Consider the following 15,381-nt stretch of genomic DNA (forward strand, 5'->3'; position numbering starts at 1 on the left):
ATGGGTGATAGGAACAGTGAGAAGACTAATAGTAATGCAGCCTTAGTGAGTAGTTTGACAGTGTTGAGGGAATTATTTGTTTAGCAGAGTGATGGCATTCGGGGGGGGGGGAAACTGTTCTATAGTCTAGTAGTCTTGGTGTGCAGTGCTCTAAAGTATCATTTTGAGGGTAGGAGTTGAAACAATTTATGTCCAGGATGTGAGGGGTCTGTAGATATTTTCACGGCCCTCTTTTTGGCTCGTGTAGTATACAGGTCCTCAATGGAAGGCAGGTTGGTAGCAATTATTTTTTCTGCAGTTCTGATTATCCTCTGAATTCTGTGTCTGTCTTGTTGGGTTGTAGAATGAAACCAGACAGGTATAGAGGTGCAGATGATAGACTCAATAATTCCTCTGTAGAACAGAATCAGCAGCTCCTTGGGCTGTTTGAGTTTGAGTTTGAAATAGAACTATCCCCCTTATAATATGATCCCTATTTCTTGTTATTTCTATTCATGACTTTCCAGATGTTCTGGGCTGGAAAGTTCAAACTTGTGCATGCCTTTGATGTTGTTTTATAATTTTTTAATTGAAAGTTTTACAAAGATCATAAACACTAACAAACTAATAAAAAGAAAAAAAGAGAAAAGAAAAAGAAAAAAAGGTAGAAAGAAGACAAAATAAAAAGAAGCTTCCAACTTGCTTTGCAGAAAATAAATTATAAAGCCTATAACTACAAAAGAAAACTCACTCTTTTGTATTATCCAGCTTGTTAATAATTGAAACCACAAATCATAAGTGCATTTTTCCATTTTATGCAAAAAGGGGTTTCCAGTCAGCCATAAATGTAGATACTGTTTTTATGGATTACTTTGATGTTTAAGAAAGATTGGTTTAATAGTGCTGAAGTAATTAACCATTGCATACAGATTCTTTTAAGAATTTGAAACCAGAAAAAAAAGAGATATTCTCTGTGGAATAAAATAAGATTAAAGCAACATATTCTGTATAAATCTAAAGTGTTGGGCCAAGATATTGGAAAGAATCCATCTTGCATATCAATCAGAATAGAACTGGAAGGGATCTTGGAGGTCTTCTAGTCCAGCCTCTTGCTCAAGCAAGAGATCCTATACCTATATCATTTCAGAAAAGTGTCCAGTCTCTTAAATAAACCTCCAGTAATGAAGCCCCTAAAACTTCTGAAGGCAAGCTGGTTAATTGTCCTCAGTGTTAGGAAGTTTATCCTTAATTCTAGGTTTCTTCTCTCCTTCATTAGCTTTCATCCATTGTTGCCCTCTGGTGATTTGGAAAATAAATTTACACCCTCCTCTTTGTGGCAGCCTCTGAAATACAAATATTTTATCATATCCTTATTTATTATTTAAGATATTATAATCATGGGAGTAGAAAAGGACTTTTGAGGGGGCTGGAAAGAACCAAGTAGAAATATGAAAAAATATGAACATATGAGGAATCATAATTCAAAATATTGCAGAACATTTTGCTTGGTGCTTGGCTTCAAATTCAGAAAATACAAATCCAGGAAAAGTTGTGGAGCTCCCTAAACTTGGTAGTGATCCCTGAATATATTTATTTCCCATTTACATTTTGTGCGTGTGCATTCACTTGTTCATCTGTGTTCCTTGGAAGGAAGCAGGAAGGGGGACATGTGTACAGAATTAAGTATGACTGTAGTATTGAGTTGACTTTGAAGACTATTCGGTGGATCTTTTATTGAATAAATAAATGGTTGGAAAACAGTCAGGTTAAATTTATAAAAGAAGAATCAAGCTTCCAGAGAACCAATATAGGTATTAGATAATTTCTATCTAATATATCAAATGCCATGTTAAAGTTATTGGTTCGATCCTGACCAGCTCAAGGTTGACTCAGCCTTCCATCCAAATATTGTTTTTAATTTTTTTTTCATTTAACACTTCCAAGTGTCACCTGGTGCAAGGACTGTTACAGTAGATGATGAGAAGGAGACCACAATGAGAGTCACTTGGCAACCAGCACCTGGAAAAGTGATCAACTATCGTGTGCTTTACCGACCCCGTAGAGGAGGAAGACAAATCGTTGTCAAAGTGCCTCCGAGTTCTACCTCCACAGTATTGAAACGTCTCCAGCCTCTTACTACTTATGATATTACTGTCATTCCAACATATAAAACTGGGGAAGGAAAACATAGAAAAGGCGAAGGAACAACAGGTGCGTATTTTTTAAAATAAAAAAGTACCGTATATATGATAGCGTGACCCGTCAAAACCGCGGTCCACTAAAGCGCGCCCGATCAAAGCACGTACGTGATGTCATCAGCAGCGCGACAAATAAAATTAAAAATAAATTAAATTAAAATTAAAATAAAATTAAAGCAAGCCGATTCACATAAAGGTAAGGGTTAGGTTTAGGGTTAGGTTAAGGGTTAGGGTAAGGTTTAGGGTTACGTTAAGCGTTAGGGTTAGGTTTAGGGTTAGGTTAAGGGTTAGCGTTAGGTTTAGCGTTAGGTTAAGGGTTAGGTTTAGGGTTAGGTTTAGGGTTAGGTTAAGGGTTAGGTTTAGGGTTAGGTTTAGGTTTGGGGGAGGTTAGGTTTAGATTTACGCGTTAATTTTAAGTTTACCGCTCACAGTGTGCCGTTTTCATCGCGCTGTGATGACGTCACGTACGCGCTTTCGTCGAGCGCGCTTTAGTCTACCGCGGATTTGTGGTGGAACCATATGATAGATTACTGTAGCCAAAATGTATGAAGTTTACAACAAGCCCAAACTTGTTCCTAGTTTAAGAGATTGCAATATATTGTATAATTACTTGTTTATTTTTAAAGGCTTATTTATTATTTAAACTGCTGTTAAATATGTGTCCTACTTGCCAGTTGCCTGGAAATGCGGCCATTTCTCCTCCCTAGGTGGTGCTAAGGTTGGCCTTCAGAGATGCACTATAAACTTTCTGCCATTTCAGGCAATTCAACAACTAAACTAATCCTTGGGTTAATCTTCAATTAATTGTAATTGATTGACTGGAGGATGAGGGAATACACAGCAAATGAGGCTGTAATAAGGAATTTTTCTGGCCCAAATTGTGATGAAGACTTGAATCTTTTTCTTCAATGTATTCTTTCCTGCCCATCTTATTTCATATTTGTTTAATTAATCTCATAGTTTTGAAAGCTGCTGCTACTGTTGCTAACGTGGCAATTAATTTCTATACAGGTAGTCCTCAACTTACGGCAGTTGAGCCTAAAATTTTGTTGCTAAGTGAAACATTTGTTCAATGAATTTTGTCCCATTTTATGACCTTTGGGGCCACAGTTGTTAAAAGATTCACTGCAGCTGTTAAATTAGCAACACAGCTGTTAAGAGAATCTGGTTTCCCCATAGACTTTGCTGGTCAGAAGGTCGCAAAAAATGATCACATGACCCTGGAACCATATGTGGGTTGCAAATCCCGCCACTACCTGTTCGCTCGTGCTTGCGTGTGCACTCACACACATGCATGATGCTTCTGTGCATGTGCAGAAGCGTCCAGGCGGGTGGACAGAGCCTCCCACAGACACCGCTACCGGTTTGCCCGATCCAGACCGAACCGGGAGCAACCCACCTCGGCCTGGGATGCTGCAACCAACATAAATTTGAGTCAGTTGCCAACCATCTGAGTTTTGATCACGTGACAATGGTGAAGCTGCGGTGGTCATAAGTGTGAGAAACAGTCATAAATCCCCTTTTGAGTGCCACTGTAACTTTGAACCGTCACTAAATGAACTGTTGTAAATTGAGGACTCTCTGTTCATGGGCTTAACTTCAGCACATACAGTATATAATACAGTATTGAGATGAACTTTTGATATTGACCAAATACTTATTTTCCACCATAATTTGCAAAACAATTCTTTCCAAATCAGAAAATGTGATTGTCCGGATTTGTTTTCTCAGTTTGTCTCTCATAGTTGAGGTCTACTTATGATGTCAATTACAGGCCTCTCTCAACTTTTTTAGTGGGAGAACTTGCACAATTGGTGGCTGACCAAATACTTTTTTGACCCACTGTATCAGTCAATGTGACACTGTGTAAATGAAATGAGTAGCGAACAAAAACATTTTAGATGTTGTCCGAAGTTCAAATGACCATTAGAAGGTAGCAAAAAAAATGAAAGCTTTTGTTATTGTTGCCCTTCAACAGTCCAGATATTTGCAGCCCGGATCTGATAGCTCTGTGCTAAGACTTTAATTTGCAACTATCCTGATTATCTGGAACATAAGAGAAAGTATGAGAATCTCAAGCTTTCCCACGTATTTGATGTATATAATCTATGGTTAGTAGTGGAAGATCTCTTAGAACAGTGTACTAAATCTGTTGCTCATCCTTCAGGGAAGGGTTAGAGAACCCTCACCCTTTACTTATTGCTGGACCTCTACAATCTCTTACGATTATTCTTACTATTTGGAACTTGTGGGACTTCTCGTGTAGGTTTCTGATTGCTGCCTCAGAAGCTGTAGTTTGAAACGGTTATAAGAAATATTTTCAGGCTGAGTCTGAATGAGATGAGAAAACTTGATAGAATCTTGGAGTTACATTCTGAGCATTCTGTGATTATTCTCTTTTTCCCTAAGATCCTAAATATAGTCCTTGGCATTCTAAAGCATTTTCTGCTTGGGAGTTTAAAAAGCAATAGTATTTCTGTTTCATCCCTTACCAAAATCCTTGGCTTTTGCACTTTGAGATTGAACGACTGCCATTTTAGTTTAAAATAAAAAAAGAAAAGAAAAGCCATGCACATATGGGATAGCTTGAAGCAGGAAAAAAAAACCCAGTTGAGTTAAGAAGGAACTTAATGTTTGTTTATTTTGTATCTTACGTCCAATGCCTTGTAATCTTCATCTACTGCACTGCTTATTGGACACCTTAAAGTGTCTTAAAGATTTACTATTGTAACCTGTCATTAATGAAAAGTAACAATGAATTGCTTCTAAAGTGAAAATCCACACGTGATTTTGGCACCTTGGAAGTAAATTTGAGACATAATCTTGTCGGATTATAGCATACTTCATAAGAGATATGAGCTGCCAGCCTCTGTTTCCAGGTGCACAAATGTACTTCTGTATAATCCTGGAAAAGAAATTTAGATCTTAGTCCATTTGAAATTGCATCAATTAGCAGATACAGTTTCCCAAGTTTTCTATCTTATTTTAATATTTTTAATGTAGGCAATAAATCAGCTTTCTTCCAGTGAGCCTTCACTAAGATAAGCAAGTTGGTGGTAAATACCGACTCAACTATTTGGCATCAAATGATTGTTCAATCGTTAAGCAGTTAAGTTCCCATATTTGCCTTCAAATTGCTTCTTTATTTTCATTTGCGTTACTGTTTTTACAAAATGGATACTACATCTTTAAAGGCAGCAGAAACAATAAATTATCTAAAATGTTCTTGAAATAACTACAGAATGGAAAAAAGTAACTCTGGATGGATGTCTTATTTTTTTGAAAGTATTAAGTGCAAGTGTAAGGCCTCCAATGCTGATAGAATGCAAAATGTAGGGAAAGAGAGCAGTGGCACAATTTTTTTCCTGATTGTATGGATTCAGTTAAATTATTCCATAAATAATATTGCTTTTATAAGGAAGAGAAAATAGGGTATTGTCTTAAGCCCTTTCCCCTCCAGCTTTCTTGTCATGCTTTAAAAATATACTTCAGAAGACATCAAAGATTTTTGAGGACTTGAAAGGAAAAGAAATAAATACTACAACATAAGCAAAAACATGTACTGTATCTGACATGTGTTGGATCTGTTTCAGTAAAATTTTTAAGCTGATGTTTACTTTAGGGAACACATAGAGTGCCCCTGATGCATTTATCCAGTGGGTACAGCTCACATTGGATTCAATGAATATTGTTTGACTTTTCTAGCTTCTCCATTTAAACCTCCCAGAAATCTGCAGACTTCAGATCCTACAAGGTCAAGTTTTCGTGTAACCTGGGAGCCAGCCCCTGGGGAAGTTAAGGGGTACAAAATAACCTTCCATCCAAGTGGAGAAAACAGACAACTTGGTGAATTAGTACTTGGGCCATATGACAATACTGTTGTATTAGAGGAGCTGAGGTAAGCTGATAGTAACTTCTTTCAATTTCAGTATTTTCTTGTTAATACAGAAAAATGTAACAATGTTTTTACTGAAATCCCTTCCCATCTCTTACACATCTTCTTCTATTTTGAAAGCTACCCAAATTACTCGCATTAAAATGTTTTTATTTTCCATTTTTCATTTTCATACACTCACATATATACTGTGCATAGCCGGGGCCATACAACATTAAACAATAATCACAGCAATTCCTCTTGTCAACAATATCCCCCAAAATAGAAACCCAATATATCTCTTCCACTCTCCATACACCTCTTTCTTCTGCCCCCCCTCCAACTTTCTATCCTCCCTCCATCCTCCTCCTCTACCCTACTTCCCCTCCCCCTCTACCACTCCTATCTCCCAGTCCACTCCCTCCCTTCCTTCTCACCCTCCCTCCCATCCTCTCTCCCACCCTCTCTACCCATCTTTCTTCTATCCCACTCCTCCTCCCCTTGGTGTATTTCTAACTATATGTCAATGTACTCAACTTGTCCTATTTTTACAGAGAAATTAAAGAGAAACAGTATACATGTGAAGTCGCATTACATTGAAATCTAACACATAGTGTATATCCCCCCTCCCCCCTCCCCCCCAACACCCCACCTCCCTCCCCCCCGACTTCCCAGAGCTCGTACACGGTATAGATTTTTAACAAACACAGTCTAAAATATATTGAGAAAGCTACCCTAATTACTGAAGTCAGAACTTCAGGCTTGAAATCTTTCAATAAAAAATTCAATAAAATACACCAGTGTTTCACTGGAAAATGAGATTGAGTCTTAGAACTCTGAATCCTTTTTGCTGGATAATATATATGTTTCATACAATGGTTAGAATATAGTTGTCCTATTGAAACAATTGAAATATAATACTAATTAGTATTGAGCTATAGCTGCAATAAAGTCATTTCCTACAACTCTAGTCTTACCTGATGAATGCTAGCAAAAGTTTCAGAAAGCCTACCACTTAATTCCTTCAAATTCTCTAAAAAATTGAAGGAAACATGTTATGGTTTGAGCATCTGAATTAGGAATTGAGCAACTGAGATCTCAATCCCTATTCCAGACCGCAAATTTTCTCTATTATTTTAGTGGAGACCCTCTCCCCCTTAGCCTAATCATATTTTATGAGTCTCCCCCTCCTTCCCTCCCCCTCTGGGTAAAACATATATGTTCTCACTTTTTAAACATGCTCGGGGGAAAGAAAAGAAAGTGGAAGAATCTGCATAAACTAATTTGCTTTCATGTATATAGCACACATCTATCTTTCAATCATGCAGGGCAGACACTTCCTATAAAGTCAATGTATTTGGAATGTTTGAAGGAGGTGAAAGTATGCCTCTGATTGGAGAAGAAAAGACAACACTTGCAGATGTTCCAGATGTCTCAGTATTAACTACAGGTAAATATAGTTTTAATAAGGAAAACAGTGCATGGTGTTTAATGACCGAAGTAACAGCTTTCATAGAGTAATGATATATTTTATACTATATTGATAGTAGCATCTCTATATGATGGCATTTTAAAGCGTGCTCTCTTTATGTAAAACCTCACAGTTTATCTGCCAGAATTCCCAAATGGAAAAGTAGAAATCTCTATATAACAGGTAGCGTTGATTTTTCCATTTAGAAGGCCTTTCAAATGATGGAATGTCTGTTTGCATGCCCAATTCAGCACAGTCTTTGGGGCTATATTGTTCTGCCATTTCAGCACATATTCCAGATACTTCCATTCTCAATATCGCTCCCATGGCATTAAAATATGTAGAGGGGCGTGGAATAGACCTTTAGCTTTTTAATTGTGGTCCAGAATGCATGTTTTGTAAGCTCTATTCTATTTCCCGATTTATGTTATTTGTATTGATTAAAGTCTAGAATTTATTGTTTTATGCAGAAGAAAGTCATACTTTTAAATCTTCAGGTCCCTGGAGTAGCTGTTCTCAATAAATCTGAATATTGGAGCAATGATGTGAAACATAAATGAACCCATCTTAACTCTGATGAGTGTGCTTGATTTTTACTCAGTGGGATTCCTTCCATGTAAAGATGGAACCAAGCCAGAATGCTTTGCAGCTGATAACATGAACTTCAGAGCAAAGAGAAGGAGGAAGAATGCATTTTAAACAATTACAATAGTTGTTGAAAGGCTTGTTTAAAAATAACTGTGCTGTTTTTGCTTTGTAATAAATACACTTGTCATTTCCAACATATGGAAAGTGAACTCTTATATTTATTCTCATACATTGAAAATTCCTGGCATTGTTTTCTTTCTAAGCATTTAATACTTTTTATAAATGTGTGTTTTTGTCACTTCTATTCTTTTATGTGTTTGTTTCTGTTACCTTATTTGTGTTGTGCTTCTTTTTGTGATTTAAATGTGCAAATATCTGCACCATCTGCATCAATTAGCATATATAGCTGTTAATGTGCTGTGTTATGCATATGTATTAAGCTCTAAAGATAGTTACTCATACCTATAATTTAGACCATTAAGCATTCTTGATTTAAACTGATGAATATGCAGAAGTAATAGTTGATTACCTAAGTTTACTTAGGTTTAGGGTTAATTCTATTATGAAATTGGTTCTAATTGTGTTTACATTCCATCTAATCAGTATGCAGTACATATGACAATAATATTTTTAAATTAATAATGTATGCAACCTTGGACATCTTTTTCATTATTAGCAAGAGATGAAATGATCATATAAGAGCTTCAGTTAATCAAAACTTACATAGAAGAACTTCAAGTTAATTAAAATCTTCATTATATATAATGTAAGATAGGATTGAAGAAAAAAGTTGTTTGTAACTAACTGAGATATATTATGATTGCTGTAATAGGCTTAGAATGTAAAACCAGAGCTGAAGCAGATATTGTATTGCTGGTGGATGGTTCTTGGAGCATTGGCCGAACAAATTTTAAAACAGTCCGGAGTTTTATTGCTAGCATCGTCCAAGTATTTGATATTGGCCCAGACAAAGTGCAAGTCGGTAAGTTTTGAAGCTAATGGGAATATTTTGAGGGATGCTATTCAAAGAGAATTTATAATTACACTACATTTTCTCCCCAGCTCTTGCACAGTATAGTGGAGATCCAAGAACAGAATGGAACCTCAATGCCCATCCAACCAAACAGCGTTTATTGGATGCTGTGGCCAATTTGCCATATAAAGGAGGCAACACACTTACAGGTATGTATGTGTATATGTATTTATTTATTTTTCTTAACAAACAATTTGAGCAGTAAACATATCCAATACATCTTCCTCCTCCTATTTTTCCCACAGCAACAAACCTGTGAGATGGGTTGGGCTGAGAGAGAATGACGGTCCAGCTGGCTTTCATGGCTAGAGCAGAACCTGAACTCATAATCCCCCACTTTCTAATTGGTGCCTTAATCACTAGACCAAATTGGCTCTCTTTTTTGCTATTGATTTTTCCAGTATACGTTATACTGGGTGGGTGGAGGGGAGACTCACAAAATTATATATTCCTAGAGTGTAGTATGGTATCCCTGTGCTTTTAGCTCACCAGCCATCATGTTTCCTATCCTATGAAACAGTTTCCTATCCTATCTCAGTCTACAATAATCCCCAAGTAGGAGTGAGACACTTTGGTAATTGTATTGGAGGTTTTGCTTCTTCTGTTGTGAATGGGCCAAGAATAGGTATCTTATCTGGCAACCTTTAGTCTCATGAATAGAAGATACAAGAATACAAGAATAGAATTATGATTCTAGCAAAAGGAAAGTATAATAGGCTTCAAAGTAGATCAGGAAGAACTGATGTGTCTCCTTGTAAATTAGGCTATAATATTTTTGAATGTTTACTTTCATTTTATATATGTGTGTGTATGATTTCAGGAATGGCTTTGAGCTTTATCTTAAGAAACAATTTTAAGACTGAAGCTGGCTTGAGGCCCGGAGCTAAAAAAATTGCTGTCCTCATTACTGATGGCAAATCACAGGATGACATAAATATTCCATCAGACAGATTGAAGGAACAAGGAATAGAGATCTTTGCTATCGGTGAGTATCAAGTGAAGAGGCAATCAGTACAGAAAGGCATTGGAATATAATAATTTGCTCATATTTAGATGCTTTTTTCAAATAATTGACAAATAATTACTTAAAATGTGTTATCTCGCGATTTTTAAGGTATTAAAAATGCGGATGTGAATGAACTGAAGCAGATTGCAAGTGATCCAGATGACACCCATGCTTTCAATGTTGAAGATTTTAACCTTCTGGTTAACATTGTTGATAGTGTCACCGATAATCTGTGCAATAGCGTGAAAGGATCAGGTATGTTACCCTTTTGGGGTTTCGTTTTGTGCTCAAGAAAAAGGTGTCTGCATAATTTCTCTTGGAATGTGGTCAAGCAGAGAGTTTCTGAACAAGATATCCATTTCTCTGGTCTATGTAGGAATGCAATTCTTTTCATATTTGCATTCTTTTGGCATGCAATGTCTACACCCATATGTATTTCATCTATGCCTAGAGAAGTTAACACATATTAAAATGTGCAATCACAGAATGATTTTTATTAGGATGCCTTGTCTGATTAGAATCATAGACCTGAAATGGAATGTTTTCTCCCTAAAGCATTTTGACAGGTTCAGTTTCTGTTTGAATACATCCAGCAGAGAGGGAGATAAATACCAGGTCTCTGGGTCATTGCTTCTGCTGTCAAATTGCTCAATTTTTCTCTCATTGTGCGCTGTTTGTTTTCCTATAACTTCTGTTGTGAACGTAGTTCAGATACAGCTCCATTCAATATGGAAATGGCTTTAATATTGAAATAATAAATACTTTATAATAAAGTGTTCCTACGTGCTTAAGAAAACCTGTATTTTATTGTTTTGATTATGAGTCATCTCTGGCAAACCTTCTCATCAAGACTTCCTTACCCTAAATTCCATTTTTTTCTTTTCACATCAGGTGATTTGTCTCTGCCTCCCACCAACCTAGTTACTTCTGAAGTGACCCCTCTTTCATTTAGAGTGTCCTGGACTGCACCCACTGAGAGCGTGGATAGATACAGAGTTGAATATTATCCTGCCCGAGGAGGGACACCACAGGAGGTCAGATTTGGAGGCAGATTATTTTGGTTCTTATTTGGGGCGGGGGGAGAGTTATTTTGCTCAGTTTAGATTCCTAAGTTTTGAAATAAAGGCTCGCTCATCAGTCACTACAGTTTATTCATACACGTGCATTTCACATTAATCGACAAATAGAATTTTAAGCACAAGAGTAAGCTTAAGTGGAAACAAATCCATTGTTTCTGGCTAAAACATATGGCGAATGCATGCATGCGTTTGCGGCTGCTGGGTGTAAATCTTAAACTATACTCACTTGAGCAAAAATTTTCCTTATTACATAGTACCAAATTAAACAGAGAAAGGCATTAGTAATATCTTACTGATACTGGTTCAGAATGGCTGGGACTGCTAGGCTGGATTAGGTGCCGGAAGAAGAGGCACATTGTATTTACGTGACCCGTCAAAACCGCGTTCCACAAAAGCGCGGTCGACGAAATCGCGTATGTGACGTCATCACAACGCGACGAAAAAGATCGAAAAATTGAAATAAAAATTAAATTACAGCAAGCCGATTCACATAAAGGTAAGCGTTAGGTTAAGGGTTAGGGTTAAGGTTAGGTTAAGGGTTAGGGTTAGGTTTAGAGCGTTAGCGTTACGTTTAGCGTTAGGTTAAGGGTTAGCGTTAGGTTTTTCGTTAGGTAAAGGGTTAGGTTTAGGGTTAGGGTTAGGGTTAGGTTTGGGGGGGTTAGGGTAAAGTTTTAGCTTTATTTTTACATTTTTCGATCTTTTTCGTCACACTGTGATGACGTCACATACGCGCTTTCATCGACCGGGATTTTGTCGTCCGCGGTTTTGTGGTGGAACCGTATTTTATAGCAATGGTGGGCAACTATGGCAGTGTTACGACTTGTGGGCTTCAACTCCCAGAATTCCCAAGCTCGCAGTAGCCTTACTCAATTCTAATGACAATAACAATTGATATTTCCCTTGGAGTAGAGTCCTCACGTTGCATTGCTTAACCAGTCCAATCCAGTAAGGATTGGTATTAAACAGAAGGGATTGATTAGTTGCAGTCATTAATTTAATGCTTATTTTCCCTATAGCATGGTTCTTCTTAAGTTGATCCTCTGGCTAGTGCTGGAATCTATTATACAAAAATAATGACTCCCATGTGGCAACCGGGCAGCTTGCATCCTATTATAATTATCTGGATGCCATTATATCCAGACATCCAGAATACTTAGGAGAATTAACACAGGCTTTTTAACTATTAGCAAATAATAGACATGATCAGAAAGAAGCCCCAGGAGGGGGAGGGGGAGGAAGGAAAAACTAAATAGCTGAAGGGAAGTATATAGTAACAGAGCTTTTACTGCATGTAAACATTATCTGTTTCCCTTTCCTATATATGTGTATAAGTTTATTCTTTGATATAATATCTGTTACTATTCTTTTATACATTGTAATCTTATAAATACATATGTCTGTACATATATATTCCTATTCCTATTTTTGGAACCACAGTTGGCTGGTTTCTCAATGCAGCATATATTTGAAACAGCCCTTAAATCCTCAGATACAGTGAAATGGTAGTCAGTTTATATGCCGTATATACAGTGGTGGGTTTCAAAAATTGTTCGAACCTACTCTGTGGGTGTGGCCTCCTTTGTGGGAGTGGCTTGCCGCCCATGTGACCGGATGGGAGTGGCTTGCCGCCCATGTGACCGGATATGAAGATGCCGACGACACTTGTCAGAACCACCTTAAATTACCTCACACACAGCACTGGCATGCATAAGAATATGATGTAAACTTGTTTTTTTAAAGGCATCTTTGGTTTGCGTTAAAACAACTTCAACAAACGCAATGTTCTGATTGCACCACAAACGCAGTAGTCATCCTTACCTTTCACAGAGGCACTGAGTTTTATAAATATGAGCATGATAGTGTAGAATAATCATATCCAAGGACCAGTGGTGGGTTTCAAAAAATTTTGGAACCTCTTCTGTAGGTGTGGCCTGCTTTCCGGGTCCACTGGTGGAGCCTCTTCTAACTGGTTTAGTAGATTTGACGAACCGGTTCTACCGAATAAGTGCGAACTGGTAGGAACCCACCTCTGCGTATATATAGTACGTTTGGATACTTTTCTCCTGTCTTCTGTGATTGCATATTCCAGATAGATTTCAGCCATGATGCAGTGAAACTTACTATAAGGGTGTTAAGATTTATACATCCTAATTTTACAAATAATTCATATTTTACAGCTTTTGGTACCAGATATATACTACTGGTATTACATCTGGTACAGAGACAACTTACGTTCTATTTTAAATTATTTAGTACCTGAACCAAGATAATAACTATGTTTATATTACATTTATTTTTTGAAATATGTAAGAATTACATCTGCTACGGTTTCATTTATGTTTATTCAGGTCTTTGTAAGTCGTTCGGATACCACTACTGTACTCACTGGCCTCAAGCCTGAAACAGAATATGTTGTGAATGTATTTTCTATAGTAGAAGGTACTAGCAGTGAACCATTAAAAGGGACCGAAACAACATGTAAGTGAAAATTACAAAATAATAGACATATTGAATAATTATTAGGTGCATACAAATAATATTAATAAAATGTATGGCAAACTTCCTTTACTTTTTGTTTTGTAAGGGACTGGCCTTAGGACAGAGGTCTTCAAACTTGGCAACTGTAAGACTTGTGGACTTCAACTCCCAGAATTCTCCTGCCAGCTAGTTGAAGTCCACATGCTATGCTGGCAGGAGAATTCTGGGAGTTGAAGTCCACAAGTCTTAAAGTTGCCAAGTTTGGAGACCCCTGCCTTAGGAGATTGCTAGTGAAAGATATTAAAGCTGGCCCAAAGGTGCTTTTTCCAAAAGGCGGCTGGACTTTCTTGGTTTTTTTTTCTTTGAAAATGCTTTGCTTGTCATCCAAGAAGCTTCTTCAGTCCCAGCTTCTTGGATGAGGAGCAAAACGTTTCAAAGGGGGAAAAAAACGAAGGCAGTCCAGATGCCTTTTGGAAAAAGCACCTTTGGGACAACCATGACCTGGATGATTGAGAATCTCCATAAGTGATATCGAAGCTGCTACGGTATGCGAAAGTTGCCTACTGATTTCACATTGCAGTCCTCTTGAATTCTGTCCCAAGAGACCAGGGTATGATTGATGGGGTGAGAAGTGGAGTGGTTTCAGAAATTTGCTCACTCTGTTCAAGAGTTGTACTTGCTGCATTGCCAAGACAGAGTTGATGGAAGAGCCGAGGTGGCGCAATGGTTAGAGTGCAGTATTGCAGGCTACTTCAGCTGACTGCTAGCTGCAGTTTGGCAGATCGAATCTCAACAGGCTCACGGTTGACTTGGCCTTCCATCCTTCTGAAGTCGGTAAAATGAGGACTCAGATTGTGGGGGGCAATAGGCTGACTCTGTAAACCGCTTAGAGAGGGCTGTAAAAGCACTATGAAGCGGTATATAAGTCTAAGTGCTATTGCCTGGGAAACTGGTGGATTGCAGAAGGATAATTCTGGATAGTCATCAGAAACCACCTTTGTGAAATTCTAGGGATCCAATGGGACTGTTGCTACTGCACTGCCTTCCCCGCTATGTAGAAGCTCTCGTATTTGAATTGCTTGACACTGGCTATATTCCTTGTGGTGCTTCCTAGACTTAGGATCTTTGGGAACTTTCAACTGCCTTCACTGAATGCAGAGTCAGAAATGGACCAGGATATTTGGTTTACATATTTGGATACAGCACTGAAGTGCCACTTAAGAGTTATCTCTGGCACGTTTGGTGATGGCTTGATCTCTCAGTGGCTGTTGATACCTACAATCATGGTTCCATCTAGAGCAGGTCAGGAGGTTGGGATTTATGGGGCACAGGCTTGCAGTGGTTCTCCTCCTTCATCTGAGGCTGATTCCAGCCAATGTTTGGCAAGGGTGGAGTAGATAGCCTCAGATATGATGTGCATTAGTGTTTTGCTTTGAAATGTTTGTTTGTGGCTTTCAACCAGATGTTAATTGCTTAGAGATGTATTGCACTTTGGGTGGTGCATATACAGTAAATTGAATGAAAGAACAAAGATACATAAACCATAAATAAGCCATATGTTTTTTTTTTAAATCACAACCTCCTAACATGTGTCCATTGTCTTAGTTAAAGGGAGCCCAGGATATAAAACAAAAGAACATTGGAACCCTAATGTAATATCTGTAATACATTAAGC

The 15,381-nt window shown here is 37.7% G+C and overlaps 1 protein-coding gene across 4 annotated transcripts in view; it reads left to right on the forward strand.

Moving 5' to 3' along the window:
- COL12A1 (collagen type XII alpha 1 chain) overlaps nucleotides 1-15,381 on the forward strand; it is a 154,475-nt gene that overhangs the window by 61,772 nt on the left and 77,322 nt on the right. For all 4 annotated transcript variants that reach the window (XM_087718861.1, XM_087718858.1, XM_087718860.1 and 1 more), the window contains exons 15-23: nucleotides 1,924-2,190; nucleotides 5,883-6,075; nucleotides 7,380-7,501; nucleotides 8,943-9,092; nucleotides 9,173-9,292; nucleotides 9,964-10,128; nucleotides 10,258-10,404; nucleotides 11,041-11,183; nucleotides 13,577-13,706. In XM_087718861.1, coding sequence (XP_087574987.1) covers nucleotides 1,924-2,190; nucleotides 5,883-6,075; nucleotides 7,380-7,501; nucleotides 8,943-9,092; nucleotides 9,173-9,292; nucleotides 9,964-10,128; nucleotides 10,258-10,404; nucleotides 11,041-11,183; nucleotides 13,577-13,706 — 1,437 coding nt within the window. The remainder of the gene's footprint in view (nucleotides 1-1,923; nucleotides 2,191-5,882; nucleotides 6,076-7,379; nucleotides 7,502-8,942; nucleotides 9,093-9,172; nucleotides 9,293-9,963; nucleotides 10,129-10,257; nucleotides 10,405-11,040; nucleotides 11,184-13,576; nucleotides 13,707-15,381) is intronic.

The sequence above is a fragment of the Thamnophis sirtalis genome, unplaced genomic scaffold (assembly GCF_051295495.1).
Source record: "Thamnophis sirtalis isolate CommonGarterSnake01/CBP01778 unplaced genomic scaffold, rThaSir2_p1.2 scaffold_6, whole genome shotgun sequence".
In the NCBI taxonomy this organism is placed as follows: Eukaryota; Metazoa; Chordata; class Lepidosauria; order Squamata; family Natricidae; genus Thamnophis; species Thamnophis sirtalis.